Raw genomic sequence first — 25553 nt, 5'->3', positions numbered from 1 at the left:
ACGGAGAGTACACAATGTATTTTTTATTGTTACTCAATCAGTCGCTATTTTGGTAATTACTTCTTTTGGTACTACATTTAATGTCATATTACATTACAAAACCTACAAAATTAAATTGGCACTACAAAAACCAAATACTTAATTCAGGGGAACGGACATTCAAAATTTAACACGGTGTATATACTCAACACTAAAAAACGTGACGGTCAAATGATCTCATCACGATAATAAAGAATTATAATAAAGTTCTTTATAATGGTGCTTCTAATTAATCAATCAGTATAGTGTTAATTCTATACATTAGTCACAGAATAACTTGAGTAGTTTGTACCAAGCAGTAATTTCTCAATACTCATGGACATGTTATTAATTTTTTATGTGTGATAAGAAATAAGTGATAAGCACGGTAGAATAATATTATGAAAAATAAAACATAAAACTTATTATTCATAGCACATAAAAAAAATTAAATAAGATTAACTCGTTAGCTGTATTATAACTATTTTAAACTTATATTGTTATTACTATTATCTAAAAAGAATCATAAAATAAACAAATATTATGCTTCATAAGACGTGTTCAGTATCTTGTCTGTTGTTCAAAAACTTAATGATCCGTCCGGTGTTAAAAATGCACGCTTCGTCGTTGGATGCTAAAATGATGAACAAAGTAATGGGTCTCCGTAAAAAAACTAAGTATGTTCGTTAAATCAGTTTTAAAAATTAACACAATTTCATTAATTATATAATGAAGATTATATATATTTAATTAGGAAAAAGAGCTGGTATCAATCGACTGTCGGAGCTAATAGGTCGTTTGAAGATATCATTAAACAAACGACTAAGAACGAGTCTGGTCGTAATACTAACAAGCGAGTAAATATTTTAAATAATATTCTAATGAAAAATATCACCGACTTAATGACTGCTGGTGAATTATTTGATAAAATCTTTGGATATGGTCTTGAAATAACTAAAGTATGTATTTTATTGAAGTTTATTTATTATTTTTCAAGTAAACATAATAGTAGAATGGTACATTTAGGTTAGTATTTCAAGCGATTATAGATTTGTCAAAGTTTTTTGGATGTCAAAAGCATTTGAGGATGAGGCCAAATTAGATGAATTACTGAATAGCATAAGTGGTGCGTTGAGACATGAATTATCCAACTTACAAATCATGGGCGAAGTGCCAGTGTTAAAATTTGTTAAGGGTAATACTGATAAGTCTATGGACCATGACTGTCAACTAAAAATGCATTGCAATAAACTAAAATATGACTTTATTTATAGATAAGACTTTTGATAATATTAAAGCAGTCGATAATTTATTAAAGAAAGCAGATTTTGGAGAAGATTTTGTGCCAACCTGTCCTACATTATTGAACAAATATGAAACCATTTACACAGTTATTGAACCAGAATTAAAAGTAATACAGCAGTAAAAATGTTGAGTTATTTGTCATGTATTAACCAAGTATTATTTTTAGGTAAGAATAAATGATCTAGAAGACAGTGAAAATATAAGCGAGGAACAAGAAGAATTAATACCTCCGATGAAAATGGACGTTATGGGCTTAGATCATGCAACAATTATGTCTAGAGTAAGATAAATTAATTTCTTTAACAATAAATGAACTTTACACTTAAGAATTACTTTTTTAATGTTTGTAGATAAATGCATCTCTTCAAAAATCAAAAGCTGTCCATCGGCAATCAAATAATACACAGAACGTTATGAAAAATATTGGTACTTCCAACTCTGAAGAAGAGCCACAATATATGTCGTTTAAAGATTTTGTAAAAAAAAGAAGAATTCAACAAGCCAAAGCATATTGTAGCAGAAGAAGTAGATCGATCGAGAGAGACATGTATGAAGAAGACCTGAGGTCATTTTATAATAATAATAATACGACTGATGAGAATTTAGTAGACGATGAATACCCTTTTAATGTTTAATTAATACTCATTAATGTTACTTTTGTCGTTCTTTGTATTTAATAAATGTTTGTTTTAATAGTGTTTATCAGTAACGTTGGTCATTTTTAGAGATTGGATATTATGTTATGTAGATTGTATCGAACTAACTTTCGGAATAAGGCCGTCTTAGTGACTGTGGCGGATACAGAGTCATTGATGAACAGATCTTGTACACTCTCGTTGTCACAGTTACAACGCCCAGAGTCAATTTTTGGTTTACGTTTTAAATTGACATGACGACTAATCATTTTTAAAAAACTTAAAAGAAAGCCACACCACCTGTATTTTGGCTGTAAAACTCGTTGTGGGGGAACAAAGTTTTTGGGTTATACTCGTAGTAGATTTAAAACATTTTTACACTACACAGAGAAGAACTATCTGTGTCGAAGTGTTTTTATTTTTTTTTTTTATAACTAATCACAATCCAAATTATTCATTCGTAAAATTTGTTTGTTTTGTTTGTTTATTAAGTTAGATAGTATTAATATTACAAACGCTGTGGCATAAATAAAGTTTTCTTCTATGTATTGTGAAAATTTTGTAATTTTACTGTGAATGTTAGCCTAATAATTTTTTCTTTCACAAAGCAATTTTGATGCGAAAAAAATTGTAATTTATATTTTATCCTATAGACATGACCGTGATAGTCTGACAAAAAAAATGACAGAATAAAGAATCTTCATAACTGTATTAATAAGGAATACAGTATAGTTCAAGCCCTTAAAGTTTTAGCAAAAAATTGTTTATACTTTACTCCTTAACAAAAGCCATAGGAGGAATTTTGTCCTCTTAATATTAATGTTAAATACTGATGAACGTTGGTTACGTTGGCTTAATTTTTTTTTTAACAATGAGCATTTTAAGAATATTGCCTAATATAATATTTACTATTTAGGTTAAATACAGTGAAAAACTAGTATGAAAATTGAAAAAAATATGAAATATATAATTTGTTATTCAGTACATATAAGTTAAAACAGTTTTATTTTTTTACAAATTGATTTATACATTGTAACAAAAACTAAATGTCACTGTTCATTAACATTTGATAATTATGCCGTTGGTGGAAATTAGGAACAATGTCGAGTAACCATTCTTTATCGATCACAGTAATGTATCTCATGTATGGTTGACTAGTTTCGATAATTTCTGTGTACAGAACACAATGAGGATAAGAATGAAACAAAGTTGACGTTGGATGAATTTTGCATTCTTTTTTAGCATTGACCGTTATATATTTTTTGTCTTGCGTTATGTAGGCTAAGTTTTCGAAAAACCCAGTCAACAAACACTTTCTTATGGGATCAAAATTATCCCCACATGATTGACCAATAGGTAAGTGTAAATATCGACATATGTCCAGCAATTGTTCACGAGCACGTTCCGCATATTCTAAATTACGAGCATTTATAAAATTGTCATCACACCAGCTGTTTTTAGATTCTTTTCTTATTTTTCTATAGGATCGGAATGTTTTTAATAGCATTATATGGTCGCTAACGGACGATTTAAATTTTGCATGAGCGTCTTCTGCTTGTTTCTTTTTCTTCTCAGACAGACTGGACACAAAAAGAGAATCGGTCGATAAGATAGACACTATATTGACAACGTCTTCCAAACATCCGTAATTTACCGACGAAAGTATTATTTTTGAATACCTTGGATCTAAAGGAAATTTAGTCATTTTATGACCAATTTCAGTAAGAACTTTGTTTTTGGTTGCTCCTAAATTTTCTAACATTTTATATGCCTGATCGATTGCCTCCGATGACGGTTTGTTTATGAAATCAAATTTATATGGGTCCATGTTCATCGCTAGTATTTGTAGCACTACATTTCCCAAATTACATCTTAGAATTTCTGGCACTGGATCTTGAGTCATTTCGTCATATTGCTTTTTAGAATACATTCTATAACAGTAACCATCCGACTCACGACCAGCTCTCCCTGCTCTTTGTTCAGCTTGAGCCTGTGATATATTTTCAATTTTCAGCGCGTCCATTGATGTCTCTGGATGAAAACATCGAACTTTGACTTTACCACAGTCGATAACATATTTTATACCAGTTAGAGTAACTGATGTTTCGGCTATGTTGGTACTGAGTATGATTTTTCTAGCGAATTCGTTTGCTTCTAACGGCATGAAAACTTTTAGCTGCTCATGCGTAGGCAAAGACGCATAGAGAGTTCTTACTTTGATGACAGGGTAACTTCTTAATGAGGGGTCTTGATTGATATGCTCAATTGCTAAAGCCATATTTTCTATTTCTTCTTGACCAGTTAGGAAAACCAAAAAGTCATGACGTTCGGGTGCTTCTTTATGTAACTGAAATATTGTTACGAACGTATCATGAAAATAGTCTTCTACATTTTTTTTGGCATGGAATATGTTGATATTGTGTAACCTACCTTGTAAATAAACAATTTGGGCATTTCCAAAATAATCTGCAAATAAATCGGCATTCATTGTTGCAGACATAACAATAACTTTCAACGGGTTCTGACCGTTTTTACGACTTTTCTGGACCTTCTTCACGATGCCAAAGAGTAAATCAGTATTGACAGTGCGTTCGTGAGCTTCGTCTAATATTACGCAGCCATATGCAGATAAACTTTTTTCTAATATAGCCGTTCTTAATAACATACCGTCGGTCATAAATTTAATTTTCGTGAACTGGCTGGTTTTATCTATAAATCGGACACGATAACCGACTAAGTCTCCAATTTCAGTATTAACTTCGAATGATACACGTTCTGCTAAAGATATAGCTGCTACTCGCCTAGGTTGAGTGACTACAACGTCTTCGTTGGAACTCAATATGTGCTCATAGACGATTTGTGGAATTTGCGTAGTCTTGCCACTTCCCGTTTCACCAATGATGATTAAAGTTTCGTGTTGCTTAATTAAGCTACAAAGTTGATCTTTTTTTAGAGTGACCGGAAGAGTCTTCCGTTCATCGTCAAAATACTTGACTAAATCTTTTTTACTAAAATCGTTCATGGTTGAAAATTCTTAAAAGAAATATTTATTGAAAATTAATTTATTTGAATTATTGCAATTTTATTTATACTTAAATCTACACGTGAAAAAAACTTAATTATTTAATTAAAATTTGTTCACAATTTTAAATAATATTTCAAAACGATTTACGACACTATATTTTCAAACTGTAATATTAATATTACAATAATAATAATTTTTTATTGTCTTGTTGTTACTTGTTTTTGGTTCTTATCGACATTCAAAACCATGTGTCGATTTCCATCAAACTGATAGTATCTTAGTTCGTACTTCTTATCACACGAAAGAAATTGTTTGAATGATAACACGCAATTTATGATAAACTTATCAACTATTTGTGTTTCGTCAGTAATCAGTTGTTATCATTTGTTGGGATTTTAGTTTTTGTTTTTCTCAAAAGCTGTCGGGTTAAGTGTTCAAGTCAAACTTTGACGTTAACTTCAAAAGATTATGGTTTAAATACTAAGTTTCTGTAAACTCTTAGTAAGATCTCTTATGTATAAACAATTCCTTTTACAGTTATGTTATTTTAGAGATCTAAATTGTTCGTATTATACCTAAATTTCAAATTTCACAATGAGTATTACAAGATTACAAGTAGATATTAAAAGGCTTTTGGCAGTATGTGAAGATATGGCTCAGAACAATTCTTCTGATGACTGGCGATTAAGCAAGGTAACTTCATTTTACTGGAAATCATTTATGTCAAATGTTAAGTAGCCTGAAATGTATAACTCGTTTTGGATTTGTGGCAAAAATATGCATTGCTAAAACAAAAAATAAAAGCTAAACGATATTTGTTATAAAATTTGTTAATATAATTACATCAACCATTTTATTATTATTTTTCTATGTTTAAAAACTGTTTTAAATAATTTCAATCCTTGCTTATTTGTTTTTATTATTTTTATTTGATGTTATTAGACAGTTATTACATTTTATGATATCATGGCTTTATTTTGGTTTAGTACCATAATATAATAATTAAATATTATTTTAAAAATACGATGATATTTATACATTTTTTTAGTACATAGAAGCTGTTAGTGAAATGATTGCAGAACTAGTGAAAAAAAGGTAAATAATGAAATTCAGTGTAAATGTGTTTTCTTACTAATAATTAATTATAAGCATGTATACAAACTACGCTAAACTAGTATTTTAATTTTTGTAATTTACTTAATATTTACTATTAGTAATCCTAATACATTGGTGTTATTTAGTGATCCTGATAACGATACACTTAATCAATATACGAGGAGAATGCAATTTTTGAAAGGATTTTTGAATACTAAAGACATTGTAATTAGATTGTGATTTCACTTAAAACTTTTAAGATGTACAAATACTATACTAATTATTTTATGTATACATTTTTGTTTGATTTTGATTTAGAAAAATACAGAAGACAAGTTGGTAGCTTTAGAAATGTTAGAACCAGTTCAAGTGAATAATAGTCGTTCGAAAGATATAAAACAGAAATATAAAATGACTTATACAAAACAACTCAGGGAAGAACTACTTGGAAGTAAATATATGTTTTATTTTATTTTAAGTATGAATAATTGATTATTTACATATTTGCGTTTTTAGGTGATACAAGTGAATCAAAATCTTTCAGACAACCAGACGTAGAAAGTAATGATAATGTAGACGAGTTACTGAGACATCATCAAAATAAACAAGAGTCCATCGCCGAGGAGTTAATGTCTATTACTAAAAGTTTACGGGAACACTCTGAACTCGCTGGAAAAATAATAAAACGGGACATAGAAGTAATAGTGCGCCATTGTAATTTAATTTTTTTTTATGCACACATTTTTCTTTTGTATAGGTGTTAGAAAGTTCGTCAAAAGGAATGGATAGCAATTTTGAAAATTTAAAACGCGAAGAACAAAGGTTATCGGATTTTGTGAGAAAAAGTAGTTGGAGGTGTTGGATATGGATTATAGCTGTTGTTATGGTCGCTATATTTATAAGTATGTTTTATTATAATATGTATTATTGATTTTAAAACATACATTATTATAAGTGGTGCTATACACAAAAATGGCAACCAATTTTATTGGGCATCCCCACCGTCAACAGAGGTTCCCACATCAAAGTTGACCATTTGCCCATCCTTAAACTGTGATAAGCACTGCTTAACTGTATACTTTAAAAGATCAATGGAAAACTGTTTACCGTTAATCGCTTTATAAAAATGTGTTAAAAATATTTTTCAGAAATGATTTTGTTCATACGGATTACCAAAAAGAACTAAATGAAGTATATCAACTATAATAAAAAAAAATTCTTTTTCAATTCTTATCCCCGCAATACTTGTCGTTATAACAATGAAAAATTGAAGTTGAAGCAATATGATTAAAAAAGTGAAATTAATGTGTTCTATAGCTTCTATTCATAAGTTATAGCAGAATATTTGGTTCGGCTTTTAGTAATTTATACACCAATTATTTTATTAAAACATTTTTGTAATTTTTTAGAGAAAAATATATTACGGTTATTGGAATTGTTAAATTGTTATTATGTTTTAAATAAATACTCTTTTATAATGTTAATTCGTAATTTGTAACACTTATTTTCAACAAGTTTAAAGTTCTGAGTAAGTTTGATGATATGTCAAAAAAGTAATCTACTTATTGTTAAACCCAACATTAAAATTAATTTGGACTTTTTTTTAATGAGTTATTGAAGTAAAAAAAGGGGAATATTTCAAGTTTTTTCTCCGAAAATATCTTTTATATATTATTTCTGCTTGATGTATGGTAAAAAACCGATCCCGCTATTGAAATGGTCGTATAAATAAAAAAATAAAACAATTTCACAGCTTCACACCAAAGTTAAAAATCACATTTTAAAGATAATGAAAGTAATAAAAAGTTGTCTAGTAATTTGTAATCAGTTATTAGTAATTAATTAGAAACTTGGCCATTTACTTTTTAATAAATGCACAAAATGTACTTAAAAATGTATATATATATACTATTTTTGTTTATGTGCTGACGTTTCGGACCAACTGCGCAGAGTCCATCTTTAGAGATCTCTGAGCTATGTATCAAATTAATATTTCAATCAATGAAAGTTTTAAAACATTCACTTAAAAGTGAAATTAACTTTCCTGGTTTCTGCTATAATATATAATAATATACATGTCCTCCTTTTTCCAAGATCAAGTCTCATTTACCCACTATAACTATTTAACTATTGGACCTATTTCTTTATGTAAGACTTACAGATCAAAACTTGTACTCAAAAGTAATTTGTTGGTCTCATAGAGTAAAGATAAAAAGTACAAATTTGTGGGGAATATTCTTTGGATATTTTCAAAACCCAAAAAAAATAAACTTTTTTTTTTATAACTCTGTGGTGTATTTTTTATATTTCCGGTCTGACAATTAGTCTGAAGCGATCAAGAACGACCCTACAACGTATAGATAGTCAAAGCCCAAAGGGAAATCACTATTAAACAAATTTTACATGATAAAATAACATATTTTGAGAGATAACCAAGAGATTTTTTAAAATGCGTACAGTAAGTGGTTGGTGATTTACCGTCAGTTTACATTTTCTTAAGACTGGTAAAACTTTTAAGTTTTTTCTGGATAGGATTGTAAAATGGTTTTAAATATACGCAGTACACTATGTAATATAGTATGATTCCGATTTTCAATCAGAAACTAAATAGTATATAATATAATAATTTTTCTCAGCTAATGACTCATAGTAATTCACTGTTTTAAACAATGAATACATTTTTTTTTGTGTCCCACGATATCTTCAGGAACGATTTTTCCATAGATCAGAAATTGAACCCGAAAGGGCCTTAAATTTAAAAAGTTTAACCCTTCCGTTCAGAATCAAGAAAAACACCTAAAACTACATTCATTTTTCAAACTTTTTTAGAAAAAAATAACATTTAAATAATCCACATAATATACGTAGCAATTTTTTGTATGCAGCAGTCTTCCTGGTTAAAGACAATATAGATTTAAAGTTTTGTGTAATAGAACCGACCGAACATTGTTGTAAATATTAAACTTATTTTTGCGTTTTCTATATAATAATAATATATACTTTGAATGTAGGTATTGGAGCCGTACGCGTTTACTTAGTTCTATACAATAAATAACAATCATCGAACAGTGGTAATAAAAATTTAAATCCCCATAAAGTAAACGACCCAGGGTACCCCTCCCCCCGGGGGCGAGGGCAAATGAAATCATAGGAAAAACGGCCTCTTTGTGTTTAAGGAGAGCGTTACACTACGGTTATAAGTGGTCGTGTTGAGGGCTGACTAAAGGGAATGGCCGTCGCTGATCTGGTGATTCGGTTTCAGTTGCCAGAAGCATCCCCAAGTGGTCGGTTTAGGTTTGATGAGCTATGTTCAGTTTGTTTTGTTTTTGCCGTTTTATTTTAAACCGCAAAAGTTTGTAAATTATAATAATATTATAAACGGATTCGAATGCGATGGACGAATTATTATTGACACACGACACGGTACGCGTATTGTCGGTACAAAATCCTTTTAATTGATAAATTACCGGAATAAAAATATTTTCCCAACGCTGTACAGCTGTACTACTATTGTCTTCAAGCATGTTTTTCAAAATCAAACAGTTGTTCGTGACGGTCGTTCTGTTCAACTTTTCCACAGCGAGTTGGTGGTATGTAATTAATTTTATTATGTACAATGATACTGACAAAATATAATTTATAATAATGTATGGCCCAAAAAAGTCCCGTGACAATCCAAGTCTATTTGAAAATTATTTAAACTTAAAAAAAAACTAGTACAAATAAAGGTAGCACAGTAAAAAATCAGAAAATTAAAATAATTAAGTAGAAAACTATACTAGAAAAAAATGTTTTTTTTTTGTTGTTTGTGTGTCCAGACTTTTGGGACATCAGTATGTATATATTATAATTTCTGCTTTGTTAAAGCGTGCAAAACCGAAATTAAAAATTACTTATATACCGGTTATATTATAATTTCAGGTGTGGTTACTGGTTAGGCAAAAGTACGTTAGGTACTTAGGTACCACTTTTGCTTAGCTTTTTTTTCATATTCCATTTTAAACAACTCTTAAAAGCGTCAATTGATGCAATTATGGAATAGTTTAATATGATACAATACTAATTTAAATAGTTCCACATAGAACGTGGTAATATATATTGAATAAGTTCACAATTATTTAGTTTAATTTGTAAATATTTTACATTCTATCGCTAAAAAAAATGATCAAATCGTATGTTAGGCCATTGATGATATTTTGAGTTTGTCAAGTGCATTGATGTACCTAATATTTATAAAATGTTACCTACTATGATTATTTAAACTTCTAAAAACTCACACGGTTAATATATACATTAGGTTATTTATCTTGGGGAAATTAATTTTTTAAAAATTCAATAAAAAATTAGTGCTGGTAACTGGTAACTATTAGTAACTGGTTTGGTAATTGCTTAGTTTAAAGTTTTAGTTATGCGAACACGGTGTTCAACCCTCTGTTGTTGGTAGTTAATTTTTAATGTTTTTTTTATACATGGAAATTGGTAATTATCATTTATTGTTTAACAACACAGATACGGGGAAGTCATTTGACTAATAGCCCGTGAAAAATGTATGTTTAAAAAAAAAATCTTACTTGAAAATTATATTAATTTCGTTGTACACATTTTTTGAGCCATATGGTTCTCTACGGGCCATAAAATACACACGAATGTATACCAATTTTCTGGTTGAATAATCCAACTGATAACACAAATAGGTGAAGCATTTTACCCATTATTGGCCATTACGCTGTAACGACTTTCTCCGTTATCCCTTTTATATAAAAATAAACGGGCTTCTGTTGGTAGCGATGGTAATTGTTTTTTATAAGTACCCACCATATAGTCCTTCGTTGTAAGATAGTAACCCTGCAATGGCTTTGGATATAATAATTTACATAAACGTGAAGCTTTTTTTATTTTTATTTTTAAATCACTTTTGTCTAGATCGCATTAAACCGTGTAAAACTACAAAAAATGTACAGTTATAAAATATAACGATAGATAAGTAATCAATACAGTATCAATTTCAGAGGAAATTGTCTTGTTTTTTTTTAAAAAATCTCTAAAAAAAATTTTAAAAGGTAGACCAAAGTGAAAATATAAATATTAACAAATTTGAAGAAATTATCGCCTTACTAAGAATTTGAGAGGTTCTGGTTTAAATGCTGCCGGTCTCTTTTATAATATTAAATTTCAAATCCATTATTGTTTATTGTTATGGTAAATACTATTATGCTAGTGTCCCGAGGCTGATGTAGATCAAGTTTTGTTACAAGGCATAGAAATTATTTTTTTGAAAATTTGAGGTTTATAAAGAATTTGTTATGTAAAGTCTTCTTCTTAAAAATACCTTTTAACCCTAATTCGATTACTCTACGAGGCGCCATGTTTTTTTTCTGTAAGTCGTGTTTTTGAACAAAATAATTGTTTCTTAATATTTGTGCTTATAGACACACTCAAAAAATAAATAGTAAACTTTATGCGATTATTATAATAGTGACGAGCAAAAATATTACGGTACTTATCTCTAATTTCAAAATGTATTTATTTTCTTTGTGACTTGCAGTGTGCACTAGAATCCTCTTTAAAACTTTTAAACTAAAATAGGTATTATAGATTGTTATCAAAATAATTTATTGATAGATAAATCAGCATTTTATGTATATGAGATAAAACACATGCGATCGCCTTTCAAGTCTTCATGCTCTATAATTATTATTATTATAATATCTAAATCACAGAATAGATTTAATCTAGTCATTGAGGTCTTAGTAAGGCTATAACGACAATAACAAGTTTGAAACACAGATGGTTTTTCGAATTTACTAATATTGATGCACACGTGCTTGAGATAGGCATGTTTCACAAAAAGTCAGAGTTTGGTCGACGTTGTCTCTATTTTAATTTACCTTTGGCGCATATTGTATTAGTTCTTTTCCTTGTTTATATGTAGATGTACTTATTTGCGAGGTTCGACATTTATAGCAAGTAAAAGTGCTTAAACATGCGTTATAGTATCAAGTATGTCCTAACAAATAGCACTACTTTTAAACAAAAAATTTGTTTTAATCCAGCTAATATATTTGAAGGACACAGGGGAAAAATGGTAGTAGTCACATTATGAAAATGTTAGAGTATAGAAAAAACAAAGTTTGTGAATTCCTCTCCCTCTTACATAAGAACAAAAAATATCACATAAAATGCTATTCTAATAAAAAATGTAATTATTTAAACAATCTATTGTCATTAATAAAAAAAAAATGAATGGCATATATCAAAAAAAACTATTTGGAAAAAAAAATTTTCAATAATGTGACTACTACCGTTTTTCCCCTGTGCCCTTCATTTGTTATTTTATAATTATGATTTTTATAAATGACCTTTGTACACAATGAATTGAATGTGTATACAATTTTATACTGGAGCAAAATAAAGAATTGTACTCCCAATGTGTGGTGGTTATGGAAGATACTCATTAGGTTTTTGTCAATATGTCACAGATTGAAAATGTGTTAGTTGTTCACTATTCTATGATCAAAAATCTTGGGTTTAAACAAATTGGCACTGTACCTACACTTTTGTTGTCATCAGTTAAATTACAAATTGGATGAGAATAAAAAAATATTAAAAAATATTTTTATAAATAAAAACTCTGAATTATTTATATATATATATTTATATATATAAATTCTCTATCTATTTATCTATTTATAAAAGTTATCTATTTGATTTGAATACATTTTTTTGTTTGAACGTGCCTGATATCCTGATAAAATAAAAAAATAATTAATTTTAGAAAACTGTTTTAAATTGATTGTGTAATATGTTTGAACCGTTTAATAGTTGCTTCGTGTTATAATAAATGTAGTCATTAAAAACGCTGGCGTGCAAAACGAAAATACTTGTTTTTTTTTTTTTGGCAGATCGCGCACACCGCATATTATTATTATTATTATTATACGGTGTGCCGGTGTGAAATTTCGGTGTATCTAATGTATATAGAACTTTGGTGGGCTTGTGTCGTTTTTAAAACAAAAAGGGGAGGTTAGTAATAAAGTCGTTTTTATATGTCGATCATAAAGTAGAAAAGCCGTTTACGAGCGAGAGGAGGGGCCGTTTTCTGGGGGTGCCGTTTTCAGTTTTCAATAAAGATACGGCGGCGGTGTGTGCCGCATACTATAATATGCAGCTGCACGGTCCGCAGTTGCTTTTTTCTTATTGTCGTCGCCGTACCCCCTCCCCCCGCCAACCACCCCGTTCGTACGGGGGCGGTGGGGGATATAAAATTTATAGGTTGCGAAAACTATAAAATGAGACGATTTCCAGAGAGTTTTGTCGGTGAAATTAAGTTTCCCCCAACCACCACACTGTCGTCCCATTCGCGCCACTCACGTTCACCCCATCACCGTCGTGATACGAGGCCGTTTAAATTTTATACACAACGCCGCGCCGCGCCGTGTCGTTATCACCCCGATGGCACGATGGCACGCACGCCGGCCTATAATCTTTTGCGTGCCACGTTCTTCAACGTGGACACGGCACGGTCAAAACACCAATAATACATTTTGAAGAAAAAACAAATAATAATAAATTGTCCATAATTTTAAAGAAAAAAAAACAAATTGATAAAATAATAAAAAAATTACTGGGCAACATGCATATACTTTTATAATTTAAAAAAATAACAATTTCTAACTCGAGTTCAGCGTATCAATGAAAATATGATTATATGAAGATTCAAGATAGTTATTTCTAAGTACTGTAATTTATCGTTTATTGTTTTTGAATCAACTTAAATTATAAATAGAAATCAAAGAAATACTGAAATGGTTCAATATCTTGGAATTTCAGACACGTTAAAAATATAAGTCAAATTTGACTTAAATCTTAATCGTTAACAGACACTTCACACTTTAGTTTAATAAAAAAAATTTAGTTTTTAAGTATTACTTTACTATTAATTAATTTAGTTTTTAGCATTATAAGTTATAACTTATAAGATAGGTATTTTGAGTAGTGGAATGTAGATAAACATTTTGGTTAATACTATTTGGCTAAGAGTAATTTTCAAATGTTTATTAAATCAAAATAAAAATTGAAACAAAATATAATATTCAAACCTAAATGATTTTGTCAAAATGAGTTTAGGTTAGGATTTTTTATACTACTTTTTATAGCAAGAATTATCTTGATGTAAGAAGTCTAAAGTACGGTATTTTTCACAAAAGCATTAGCTCTCTAAAGGAAAAAAGGTCATTTCCGATACGTTAATTAAAAATTAAAAGTGTACTTACCGTTTCCTCTTTGTTTTGTGTTTTATTTTACTTAAGAATAATAAATAAGAGATTGTACTTACAGACTAAGTCGGAGACTCCCTTTCTTGTAAACAGTAAAATGATAAGTAATACATAAGTACATATTGTAACAAACGAAAAATAAATTAATATTTAATGAACTGTTACTGCTTTAGATACTCCATTAATAAATATCTAATGATTAGTTCTTCGTCGAGTTCTATCTTTACAATTAAGCTTTAAGGGGAAAATGTAATTAAATTTATATACTCTCTTTTAAACAATGCTGAGAACTGATAAAATGTATAATTACTTCAGCTTTAATACACCGAATAAGAAAAAATTAAATATGACCTTATATTTGATTTAAGAAGGGTTTGTTCAAAATAATCCTTAGGATCATTAAATATTAAAAATTACATAAAAACTCTGTGATTACAACAGTTAGTGTCGATCTACTTATTCCTCTCTGGTATAGAAACAGCCAAAGTTTTTAAGTTAAAGTTTTTAAAAGTCTAGCGATATAAATTACAGTGTTTAAAAGTTTAAAACAATAAAAACACCATCTTTAAACATAATAACTTTATTAATAAAACCTTCTACAGTCTGCATTATAATGTGTTTACCTGTTTTACTAATTCATTTTTCTAATCTTCCTCTTATACAGCCTACACCATTTAACCAAGTCCCCAAATTTTACTTTTAACTCTCAATATCTAACACATCACTACAGTTTTATGAACTAAACTATTGTAAAGAGATAAAATAACTTTCAAATAAACGCTTCGGTACAGATCTGTAAGTAATGCATGGTAATAACAATAATATGCTTAAAATTGTATTTTTAGTAAAATTAGTGTGGAATACGATTTGGGGTGATCGTCTGACTATAATAATGTGTTGTCGTTGATCTTAATCAACAATGTAATGAAAATATTTTTCAGATACCTGTTGACTTTTTTGTATTCATTCACACATTGCAACCTAGAAATTTACAACGTTCAAAGTGTGATTTCCCCCTTTTTTGGGGGAGGGGGGCTTTTTAATAATAAATAAAAGTTGACTAAAATTTTATATATTTTGGCCCACTCTATATCTACCTTTTCGTCTAATTCCAGACTAAAAGTCTTAAGACTACAATACTGAAATTCAAGGGGGTCATCAAACTATTCAAGCAGTCCACTTAGGTATTCTCTATACATTGCTACTTTCCAATAAGTAGGTACAAAAATAAACATTTTGAGTTTAAACTTTGCATATTGTATTAATCATAGACAACGATTGTTTTTTAATGTCTAGCTAAAAAACCAATCTATTAAACAACTTATACGATTTATAATGTAAAAATTAGTAAAAAGCTAAGCTATAAAATAAAAAGTTAATGTTATGTTTTATGATTATGATTGTATGCTGTGTAGGAAGCTATGTGTTTCAAAAAGATAAACGTTACAAAAATAATTTCCGGTCAATAATTTACATAAAAAGTTTTTATGAGACGTGCAATGTCGACTTCTGTTTAATGTGTACACATGCTTTTACGATTACAGACACCGCTGCAGACCGCTGTTTACAAAACATAATTTGAGTAAACAAAATTAGTTTATGGACCTCCAATACTCATATTTATTGTATTATTTATTTAGTCCTATGTTTAGCACAAAGAACGAAATGTTCTAGTAACTTATTTATATAATAGGTTCGATAATAGAAAAGCATAATAAATATTTATTTAACGGACAGTAAATCAAATGTTCTGCAGGTGTAGATAAAAAATATAATACAGGTTATATATTATAGTATTTAGCATTTAGGGAATTTATTTTTTGTGATATCTCATATTTAGTTCATTTTAACAGTTGAAAAAAAATTATAAGTGAGATGTTGGGGAAAGAGTTTTTAACTTTTGAACCTTCAAAGCACCAAAAAGATGTAATTATGAACAATGAGCACTAAATAATGAACACTTAATGGATCGTATAAAAACTTCAGTATAGTCTCTAGACATAAAAAAACGATGTTTCCTTAATCCTTTCGGGTGAACTAAAGCAGAAGAAACTACAAAAACCGTGTAGGTACACATTTTGTAAATTCTCATGTTACCTTTCAGGTGTCATGTCAAATTATCGTCTTGTCGTTTTTTTATGGTTGTATTGAGAGCAGTGTAAAGATATTAATGAGTTCATATTGCAGATAATTCATTTAGCTTTAACGTAGGCACTCAACCACATAATACTACACTGAAAAAAGTATTATCTATAAAAAATAAAATAAAAACAGCTATAGAAAAACATGTTTTTTACGTAAAAACTATAAAATATACAAAACAATTAATGTTAATGGTTGTTTAAAAAATATTTCTGGTAAAAATTACTTAAAGTGTGTTGAATGTTGATATTATTGTAGCTGGTTCTTGCGTGGGTTGACAGTCCTTGGGGGTCCAAAATGGCCGGTGATTGACATATAAAGGAAAACCGAAAAGGCGGAGCCTTGTCTTAGAGTTCAAGGGGTTACCAAGCAACCATGAATACAACAATATGCTCCTGTTTTTGAATAATAATAATAATGCTATGCCGGTCTAATAAGGCCATATTATATGTATGAGTGCATAAAATAATAACCCTCGTTGAAAGAATTTACTAGAGGTACTTGGCAATCTAGTGTGTAGTATACTAATTAGCATGAGGTTTATGCCATTCAAACGCAAGATTTTTCATGTTGTTTTTACAAGTGAAGAACTAATAAAATAATTGTTATCCCTTTCAACAAAAAAAAACATTTGAAGTATCTATTTATATTATATGCAGAGTTGAGGAGAATTTTCATTGGAATAAAATATCATTCGAACGGGCTTTTTAACATTTAATTGAATCTAATATTATCTGAATAGTTTTTAAATCACGTTTAGTCTAATAAAAAAAGCATTAGAACAATTTTAGATTAAAAAATATTGGAATACTGGCTTTATTTTAAATGTTTCTTTCAATCTCAATTGTTTGATTATAGAACATTTGACAACAAACGCGTTTTTCAATCTGTGCATGTTTTACAGTTTTTAAAAGATTGTTGTAAGAAACTCTAATTGTCGGCATATCAACCACAAGAACACAGTGAAAATATAATTATCTTCTCTTGTAATACTATATAAAAAAACACTTGTATCCTCCTTTTGATTCTTATTACTTCAACATAAATGGTTATTTAATTATAATTATATTCAAATAATGCCCAACTCTAAAAATATGTTATTATTACTAGGAATAATAAATAAATATAATATATTATCAACTAAAATATAGACTCAATAGAATAAAATCTAGATAAAATCGTTAATGTACAAATAAATACCTAATCGCAATTTATTAGGAGTTAAGACCTACCTTACAATTATGACTTCTGTAGTGCCATTTATGGATGACCAAAGAAGCTCTAACACTGATATACGACGATTTATAACCTATATTCGGTAATCTTGTATCGCCATAATAAAAATGATATATAAAAATATAAAGAAAACCATTCTTGTTTAAAGTTACTATTAATTTTTACCGCCCATGTAAGGTGACCGGTTTCGGCGTTTTCATAATTACTAGCCACTAGATTATACTTAAATAATTTTATGTTTTTATTATTGTAAACGCCCATTGTATTTTCTACAGTCAATGTAGACCAACCCATAAGCGGTCAAATAATAATAATAAAAAATGTAGATATTGTCAGTAATTATAACGTCTATTAAATAAGTATAATTTGATTTTATGACTTGGTGTTTTACACAGATATTTATATATGTTGTCCAACACTCTTGTATGGGTGTGTACCTAGCGATAATTAATTGTTTTTATTGGTAGCTAATCTTTAAATCATTATTTAATATATACACTTAAAAATATTTAACTGGGTTAACTTGTGTAATTTATTATTTAGTGCAGGATATGATATTATCTCTTGAATGTTTTCAAATAATTTAGAACAATAATTATAATTTATTTAAACCATAGCATAGCAATTTTTCATTAATAAGTGCAATTCGATTTTCCAATAATATATTAAATTTTTAATGAATTTTTTGTGCCTTATGACATGCTGTCAAAAATAAGTAAAAATATTATGTGTATTGTTTATTAATTATTATAAAAAGAAAGTTTTAACATTTTGTGAAATATTTTTTATATACTTTGAATATTATAATACCGATCACAAAAGATCAGTTATTTCTTAAAATATATATTTCAAATACTAAAAACCGTTTTGTCAACAAATTAACTGTTTTTTTAATAATATAGCTAATACGAATTATTATAACTACTATTATTATTGTGGGAGCTTTGCCTAAAAATACTTGAGATAAAACAATCAATTTGTGATTAAAATCTCAATGAAAAAAGCCATCACAAGGTTATGAAAAATTAAGTTTTTTTTTCAGTGTTTTTCTTGACAATTTTAATAAAATGAATCCCCGTTGAAATGCGTGAAAATATATATTGTAGTTACAACTGACTGCTTTTATCAGGTTTTTATTTTAACTTATAGGTACCTATTATAGTAAATAATGACTCAGGTTGTACTATATAAGCTGTAACTAGTGCTCGAATTGGAAAAATAAAAGTAGGGGGATGTTTTTACTGTGAAAAAACCGCCACTTATAAAAATGAATAAGGGTAAGTTTCCCCCCCCCCCTTTCACATTTGAGCACTGGCCGTAACTATGTAACTATTCTGTAAGGTATCTTATAATTGACTATTGCCCATTTTACTATATCTGTATTTGTTTAGTTCTAAATCTCACTTTTTTTATGATAGGTACTTAGGGCTACAAAATTATCCACCCAAAGAGTTCAACCCGTTGCTCAGTCACAAGGAAAATTGTTATCGGTACACGTTTCTCAAGAGCAGACAACAACAACTGTGCGATCTCGGTGAAAAAATAATGAGTGTAAGTAAGTGTGAGTGCACGTTGCTAATGCAAATGTAAATAATTTTATTTTTCACCCCTTCCGTGTAGGTCGTCAGCGGTGGTACGAAAATGGCCATCGAAGAGTGCCAACACCAGTTCGGCGCACAACGATGGAACTGTACGACTTACTCGAACAATACTTCAGTATTCGGAAATGTATTATCATACAGTATGTATTTTTCAAATGCAAATCACGGTTATGATCTATGGATCCCTCAACAATTATTATAATAACCTGTCACGGGTAATACCGACCGACTGATGTCTGATACCGTAAACATAAGAACTTCTCGACGGTACGCATTAGTATCAGTTTGGTCGGGAGATTCCTATTTTGAATCAAATCAAATCTGAAGTAGGATGACAGAAGTTAATAATATGTCACTTTTTGACAATTTTAATTGCGTTATATTATAATAGGTATTACATGCTGGGGAGGCTAGTATTTCAAAATTACATATTGCTGATATGACGAAATAGTTTGAATCAACTTTTGGTTATTGTACTGCGTTATTAAAAAGAATATATTGAAAAATATTTATAGAAATAATAAAAAACTATTAAGGTCTGGGGTATATATTAGTACATTTTCAAGAACTTTCTTCGAGAATATACATAAACCCAATAAAACCTGTATTTTTTTTTGGGGGGGGGGGACATTTGCTGGGTCTGAAAAACAATAAAGCCCGTTGGGTGTTAAGGATAACCATAGGAATTATTTAAGACTATCTGGGAGTTGAGTGGTTTGTGAGATGGATTTTGCGTGAGCTTTAAGATCAGAACGCGAAAATTGGTAGGTCTAATGGTGCCCTAAAGAAATCCTAGTGATATCCCAAAGGGTTTCCATGCAGGAAGTCAAATTCCTCGACGATTGAGCCCCAACCCAGTTAAGTTTTTGCGATGGGGCCATTAAGGTCTACTACTCATACTGTTATTATTAATGTCGTTTACATGTTTTCTAGAAAGTAGAGAGAAATCGTACGTGAATGCCATCACTTCAGCCGGAGTGGCGTACGCCATTACCAAAGCATGTTCCAGAGGTGAACTCAACGAGTGTAGTTGTGACAACAGGATTAAAAAGAAACAAGCTAAAAAAAATTGGCAATGGGGAGGGTGTTCAGAGGTAATAAACGAAAGAGAAAATTTTACCAAAAACAATAAAAGAGACGCTAAAAAATGATTTTTGTTTTCAGGACATACATTTCGGCGAAAAATTTAGCCGTGACTTTGTGGATTCTATCGAGGACGTGGACACCGTTCAAGGTCTAATGAACATACACAACAATGAGGCAGGAAGAAGGGTATGAAAATGCGCGTTTTATTCAGTATTTCAAAAACCTAAATACTTACATCCGCGTTGTGTACAGACAGATTTGTACTTACTGTGAAATATTGTAGGTTCACTGACTACTCCGTGAACACTCCCTTGAGTGAGCATTTATTAATAATAGTATAGACAGGTATGCGGGGACCTGTCTATCAAAATTTTTTTTATTGTTCATTTAGCTGTCCATCATTTTTTATATCAAACTCCGTACGTTGTTATTCGCTATATACACGTCATATTGAATTACATGATTTTATGCTCGGTGGGTATTTAAGATTTCATTATATTGTACGAAGTATGGATGTCGATTTGAAGGAGAGTGGGGGTTTCCGTAGAAGCAACATCTTCAAAATATAATACTCTAATTCTCTTGCATTACTGATCTCTCAAATACTTTAAATTAAGTAACGTATTTTGGCCAATTTTTCGGAAATTACCCGAAGTGTAATCACAAGAATTAGATTGTATTACATAGGATAATATATCTTATAAAATAAAATCTTAATATGTTTTTTTTTTATAAAACGGTAATAGTCACCTCTTTCCAAAGGGATAAATAAATCGATTTTCAATACATTAATAAAATGTTAACCTTAAAATTCATTTAGTCGTTACATTTTTAATGAATCGTTTGTGCTGTATGACATGCTGTCAAACATATTATGAAAATTATTTATTAATTATTATAAAAAGAAAGTTTTAACATTTTGTGAAATGATTTAGTTAAAGTACTTTAAATATTAAATTGTCGATCACAAAAGATCAATTATTTCTTAAAATATATAATTAAAATACTAAAAATCGTTTTGTAAACAAATTAACGGTTTTTTAAATAATATAGCTAGTACGAATTATTACAATTACTATTATTATTGTGGGAGCTTTGCCTAAACAGACTTGAGATACAAAATTAAATTTATGATTAAAATCTTATTAAAAAAAGCCATCACGAGGTTATAAAAAATTAAGATTTTGTTTTTAAATGTATTTCTGGACAATTTCAAAAAAATGAATCCCTACTTAAATGCGGGAAAATATATATTGTAGTTATAATTGACTGCTTTTATCAGGTTTTTATTTTAACTTATAGGTACCTATTATAGTAAATAATGACTTGGTTGCAGTATATAAGCTGTAACTAGTGCTAGAGTTAGAAAAATAAGTATATTAAAAGTTAAGTTTTTGTTTTTCAATGAATTTTACAACAATTCTAAGTTCAATTAGGAAATTTGATCTGTTTTTCTGATTTACAGAAGTTAGTATTGCACTTGATTGGCTTCTTATAATTGTCTTTGAATTTTTTTTTGAAACAGATGCTGCGCATTTTTAAGCATGTTTTGCTAAGATAAAAAAAAAATAGTGACTTGTCTGATTTGTTCGTACCCTTTGGTTAATAATAATAATAATAAGGCGATAATTCGTATAAATTACCGTTTATTTTTTACAGATCATTCGGTCCAGCATGCAAAAAGTATGCAAATGCCACGGTATGTCTGGGTCGTGTAGTGTGAGGATATGCTGGATGAGACTGTCGTCGTTTCGCGACATAGGAGACACGTTGATGGTGCGGTACGAAGGAGCTTCGCACGTGCGCCTCGGCGAAAAGAAGAGAAAAAAAATTAAAAAATTGCGACCCATCAGAATGGACCGAAAGACACCGAACAAGACCGAACTCGTTTACTTGGACCCGTCTCCGGATTACTGCGAACGTAACGAGTCGTACGTTGACTGAATGATCATTTAAACATTAAAATTTTATCTATTCATAACACAACGGGGGTTTTTTTTGTTACCCAGAAAATGTGGTCAAAATTCTCAAAAAAAAAAAATAATAAAAGTTTTTCAGCTGTCTGCAACCACGAAAGAGCATTTTCATGTCTCGTTGAAGTACCGAATAAATTTAGAGTAGTGGTGGAATTATAGATAGTGAAATAGTGTATACTAACAAGCTAGTATCTAAGATGGCTACTAAACATATCAAGTTTCTGGCTTATATTTTAGTGTTTTCATAATATCTGGCCTTGAACAATTCATAGGAAATACGACCTGTTAAATTGCATTGAATTAATTATTCAGTTATAATTTGATCGTTGTGAACACAACGTATCTCTTATCTCTAATCTCTTATCAGATAACAGCGTGACAAGTTTTTGTGATAAGTTTTTCGGTTATGTGCCAGAGCTAATTCCCACCCCCAACCCCCAACCCAATAGAACTGAATAATAAATTCAATAATTCAAAGGCCAAATTCTCTATGAATTGTTTTAGGCCAGATATTATGAAAACACTAAAATATTAGCCAGAAACTTGATATGTTTACTAGCCACCTAGGATACATGAAAACACTCTTACGTGGTCGCAGATTCGACTGAAATATAGTAAATAATTTTTCTGTTTTTTTTTCAATTACAGGATGAGCATAATGGGAACTAACGATCGGGTGTGCCAAGGTTTGGACGGTTGCAGACACTTGTGTTGCCACAGAGGGTTCCAAATTCGTTTGAGAGACGTCGAAGAAAAGTGTAAATGTAAATTCATCTGGTGTTGTAACGTTGTGTGCGAGGTTTGTAAGTACAAGAAAGAAGAGTACATTTGCAATTGATTACAAGATGTATTTGCAGTACCAAAAAAAAAAAAAATATCTTTAAAAATCCCATGGACAAGGTTTAGAGGTTAGATTAACCCGGATGAAACGTGTTTGTCGATTATGAAATTTCAATACTTTTTAGACCGTAGTCTTCTGTCGCTTTCAATATTAAAAAGTGACACTTGTTTTTCCTAGTATTATAAAGATTTTGTACAATAAGTTTTTACTAGATATATTTATTTATTTATTTAAAAAAAAAATATCAGTTGTGCAATTTTTTAAAACCTTGTATAATTATTTTTTTTTACATTTACATTAAAGTCTAAAGGCTTTTGTAATTTACAAACTAATATGTTTAAATTAGTTGGTCATTTTAATTTTAAAGAAACTAAAAATCGCGAGTTTATTCTAATCGAAATTCAATATTATTATTTATTATAACAATTAACTTTTGAAAGTTGTTTTCTTAAAAAGTCCTATGAATATGAATATGTATATGTACACATTAACACATTATTCTTAAAAATATTGTAAAAATACTTTATGTAATATTCTTACGAGTATATTGTTAGGTATTATTTAAATACTAATACCTAAATAAATGCACGGTGTATTCATCAATATTAGTAGCTGAAGACACTAATTTACAATATAATTCCGTTTCTTGACTGGTTAATTGAAAATCCAGAGACTTCTAAAATGATTTATATAATAATAATAATATTTATGTAATATATTATTAACTATTTGTGCACGTTTCCTTCCCATTTCTGTCCCACCTCAATTTAAGTTTTAATGTAAAATTTGTATGTATTATTTATTTATTAAACTAAGAACATATTTTATATAATATATGGTGTATTTCACGCTCATAATATTATTTTATTTGACTTAGGAATTACATTTGTTTGATTTCCTAATGTTTTGCAATCGTATTTAAGTTAACTTCGCATGATAAATAAAATGTATCTTTCTATTTTTTAATTAAAACAAAAAATAAACTACAAATCATCGATAAATAGTGTGTTCTTATAATATAGTTAACAAAAAATATACAAAATAGTAAATGTGTATTGCTGTCAGTATTTTGAAAATTATACTTCTTATAAAATAGAAAAATTAACTTTTAGTTTAATATTATAGGATAATTAAAAAAAGGATGTTTACTTATAATTTTTTTCCTATAAAAATTGTGTTATAACCATGGTTGAAGTATACTTCTACCAAGTAAATTTTAACCATGGTTATGGACTATGGTGTAAAACAAATCTGCAAATTATAATATAGCATCTATGACGTTTAATATGTTTGAGTCATCGGTGGACGGCTATGAATTCGGGATTATCTGTGGGGAAAACAACATGCAAACATTTTTCGGTACACCAATAACGACGTGACGGTTTAAACTATGTAATCATTTTAATGTTTTTGTTTTCCTTTTCATTTCTTCTCATAGTTTTAAGTATAATATACTTTTCTGTAGTCTGTACGGTTCTTTTACAAATTTAAATTGCACCATACCTACCGATTTACCGAGTTCTCGTTACTTGAGTAGTGTAGGTACGCTACGGTTTTAGGTATAAATATTTTTTTCATAATTAATGAACGTCGGCTCGCGAATTACACTATACAAGTCTAACTTAATCAATATATCTATATTATACAAAAGTGAATAGTACCGTTTTACATGGTACATTATGTGACCAGACGCAGCAACAACAACAGCTGAAGTTTGAATTGCTTTTTTTTCTCTAATTATATTAAATTAATTTATATATGCACTATGATAAAGTAATCACGTTTTGGAAAAAAATTTATAAAATAAAACTCAGAATAAAATTACTAATTTTATTAAGTTTGGACGCAGGACAAGACGTATAATGTACAATATTGTAAGTTTTGAGATTGAAAAAACATGTGACAACATTATAACTACTGTATAAATTGAACAATAAAAGCCAAGACTATTTTTATGTTTATGACGAAGATGCTAATTTAATTTAGGTCCAATTTTTAGAAACCAATAATTTTTAAATGGTCCTTATTATTATTAATTTTTTTTTACTATATAGGAGTAATTAGTTGTTTTGGCACTGTCTGAAAATTAATTATAAAACAAAATTAAATTAAAAACACTTATGTATTACTAAAAAATCTATTAGAAACAAAACATATTCTAAATTAACAACGAGTAAACTGTAAAAGTAATTTAAACTAAAACTGTTACTACCATTCATGGAAAAACAAAAACCAATTATTCATTATTTAGGGTTATACCCATAGAGAAAGATACATCACGATATCGGTTAAGTCTTTACACTCTCAAAAAAGTATT

The 25553-nt window shown here is 29.2% G+C and overlaps 4 protein-coding genes across 4 annotated transcripts; 3 read left to right on the top strand and 1 right to left on the bottom strand.

Moving 5' to 3' along the window:
- The first annotated feature begins 412 nt into the window (after window positions 1-412).
- On the top strand, window positions 413-2025 carry LOC126840525 (uncharacterized). Its single transcript, XM_050576340.1, has 6 exons — window positions 413-695; window positions 773-977; window positions 1045-1213; window positions 1293-1429; window positions 1490-1603; window positions 1674-2025. Exons 1-6 carry the CDS (start codon window positions 562-564, stop codon window positions 1956-1958), a joined length of 1044 nt encoding a protein of 347 aa, XP_050432297.1. The 5' UTR covers window positions 413-561; the 3' UTR covers window positions 1959-2025.
- An 878-nt stretch (window positions 2026-2903) lies between these two features.
- On the bottom strand, window positions 2904-5227 carry LOC126840344 (ATP-dependent RNA helicase DHX33). The gene has a single exon (XM_050576012.1). The coding sequence runs from the start codon at window positions 4978-4980 to the stop codon at window positions 3001-3003; it is 1980 nt and encodes a 659-aa protein (XP_050431969.1). The 5' UTR covers window positions 4981-5227; the 3' UTR covers window positions 2904-3000.
- Window positions 5228-5376: 149 nt separating this feature from the next.
- Window positions 5377-7562, top strand: LOC126840574 (vesicle transport protein USE1). Its single transcript, XM_050576422.1, has 7 exons — window positions 5377-5676; window positions 6032-6078; window positions 6225-6303; window positions 6397-6529; window positions 6595-6776; window positions 6836-6980; window positions 7227-7562. Exons 1-7 carry the CDS (start codon window positions 5578-5580, stop codon window positions 7262-7264), a joined length of 723 nt encoding a protein of 240 aa, XP_050432379.1. The 5' UTR covers window positions 5377-5577; the 3' UTR covers window positions 7265-7562.
- Window positions 7563-9352: 1790 nt separating this feature from the next.
- Window positions 9353-23497, top strand: LOC126840401 (protein Wnt-1-like). The gene is made up of 7 exons (XM_050576098.1): window positions 9353-9668; window positions 19151-19283; window positions 19353-19473; window positions 20267-20427; window positions 20498-20605; window positions 22079-22350; window positions 23044-23497. Exons 1-7 carry the CDS (start codon window positions 9601-9603, stop codon window positions 23231-23233), a joined length of 1053 nt encoding a protein of 350 aa, XP_050432055.1. The 5' UTR covers window positions 9353-9600; the 3' UTR covers window positions 23234-23497.
- Window positions 23498-25553: the final 2056 nt, after the last annotated feature.

This window comes from Adelges cooleyi, unplaced genomic scaffold (assembly GCF_023614345.1).
Source record: "Adelges cooleyi isolate 19-005CV unplaced genomic scaffold, UGA_ACOO_1.1 ACOO_flye_CR_arks_rails_tigmint_CR_PRNA_376, whole genome shotgun sequence".
Classification (NCBI taxonomy): domain Eukaryota; kingdom Metazoa; phylum Arthropoda; class Insecta; order Hemiptera; family Adelgidae; genus Adelges; species Adelges cooleyi.
The sequence above is the reverse complement of the archived record's forward strand: the minus strand, read 5'-3'. Positions and strand labels throughout refer to the sequence as shown.

Excerpts from the sequence above, each read along its gene's own strand:
- LOC126840401 (XM_050576098.1), top strand. The coding sequence starts at position 9,601 with ATGTTTTTCAAAATCAAACAGTTGTTCGTGACGGTCGTTCTGTTCAAC. Across the intron at positions 20,606-22,078 it reads ACAATGAGGCAGGAAGAAGG|ATCATTCGGTCCAGCATGCA; the intron begins GTATGAAAATGC and ends TATTTTTTACAG. Across the intron at positions 22,351-23,043 it reads TACTGCGAACGTAACGAGTC|GATGAGCATAATGGGAACTA; the intron begins GTACGTTGACTG and ends TTTCAATTACAG.
- LOC126840525 (XM_050576340.1), top strand. The coding sequence starts at position 562 with ATGCTTCATAAGACGTGTTCAGTATCTTGTCTGTTGTTCAAAAACTTA. Across the intron at positions 696-772 it reads GGTCTCCGTAAAAAAACTAA|GAAAAAGAGCTGGTATCAAT; the intron begins GTATGTTCGTTA and ends ATATTTAATTAG. Across the intron at positions 978-1,044 it reads ATGGTCTTGAAATAACTAAA|GTTAGTATTTCAAGCGATTA; the intron begins GTATGTATTTTA and ends TGGTACATTTAG.
- LOC126840574 (XM_050576422.1), top strand. The coding sequence starts at position 5,578 with ATGAGTATTACAAGATTACAAGTAGATATTAAAAGGCTTTTGGCAGTA. Across the intron at positions 6,777-6,835 it reads TAATAAAACGGGACATAGAA|GTGTTAGAAAGTTCGTCAAA; the intron begins GTAATAGTGCGC and ends TCTTTTGTATAG. Across the intron at positions 6,981-7,226 it reads TATGGTCGCTATATTTATAA|AAATGATTTTGTTCATACGG; the intron begins GTATGTTTTATT and ends AATATTTTTCAG.
- LOC126840344 (XM_050576012.1), bottom strand. The coding sequence starts at position 4,980 with ATGAACGATTTTAGTAAAAAAGATTTAGTCAAGTATTTTGACGATGAA.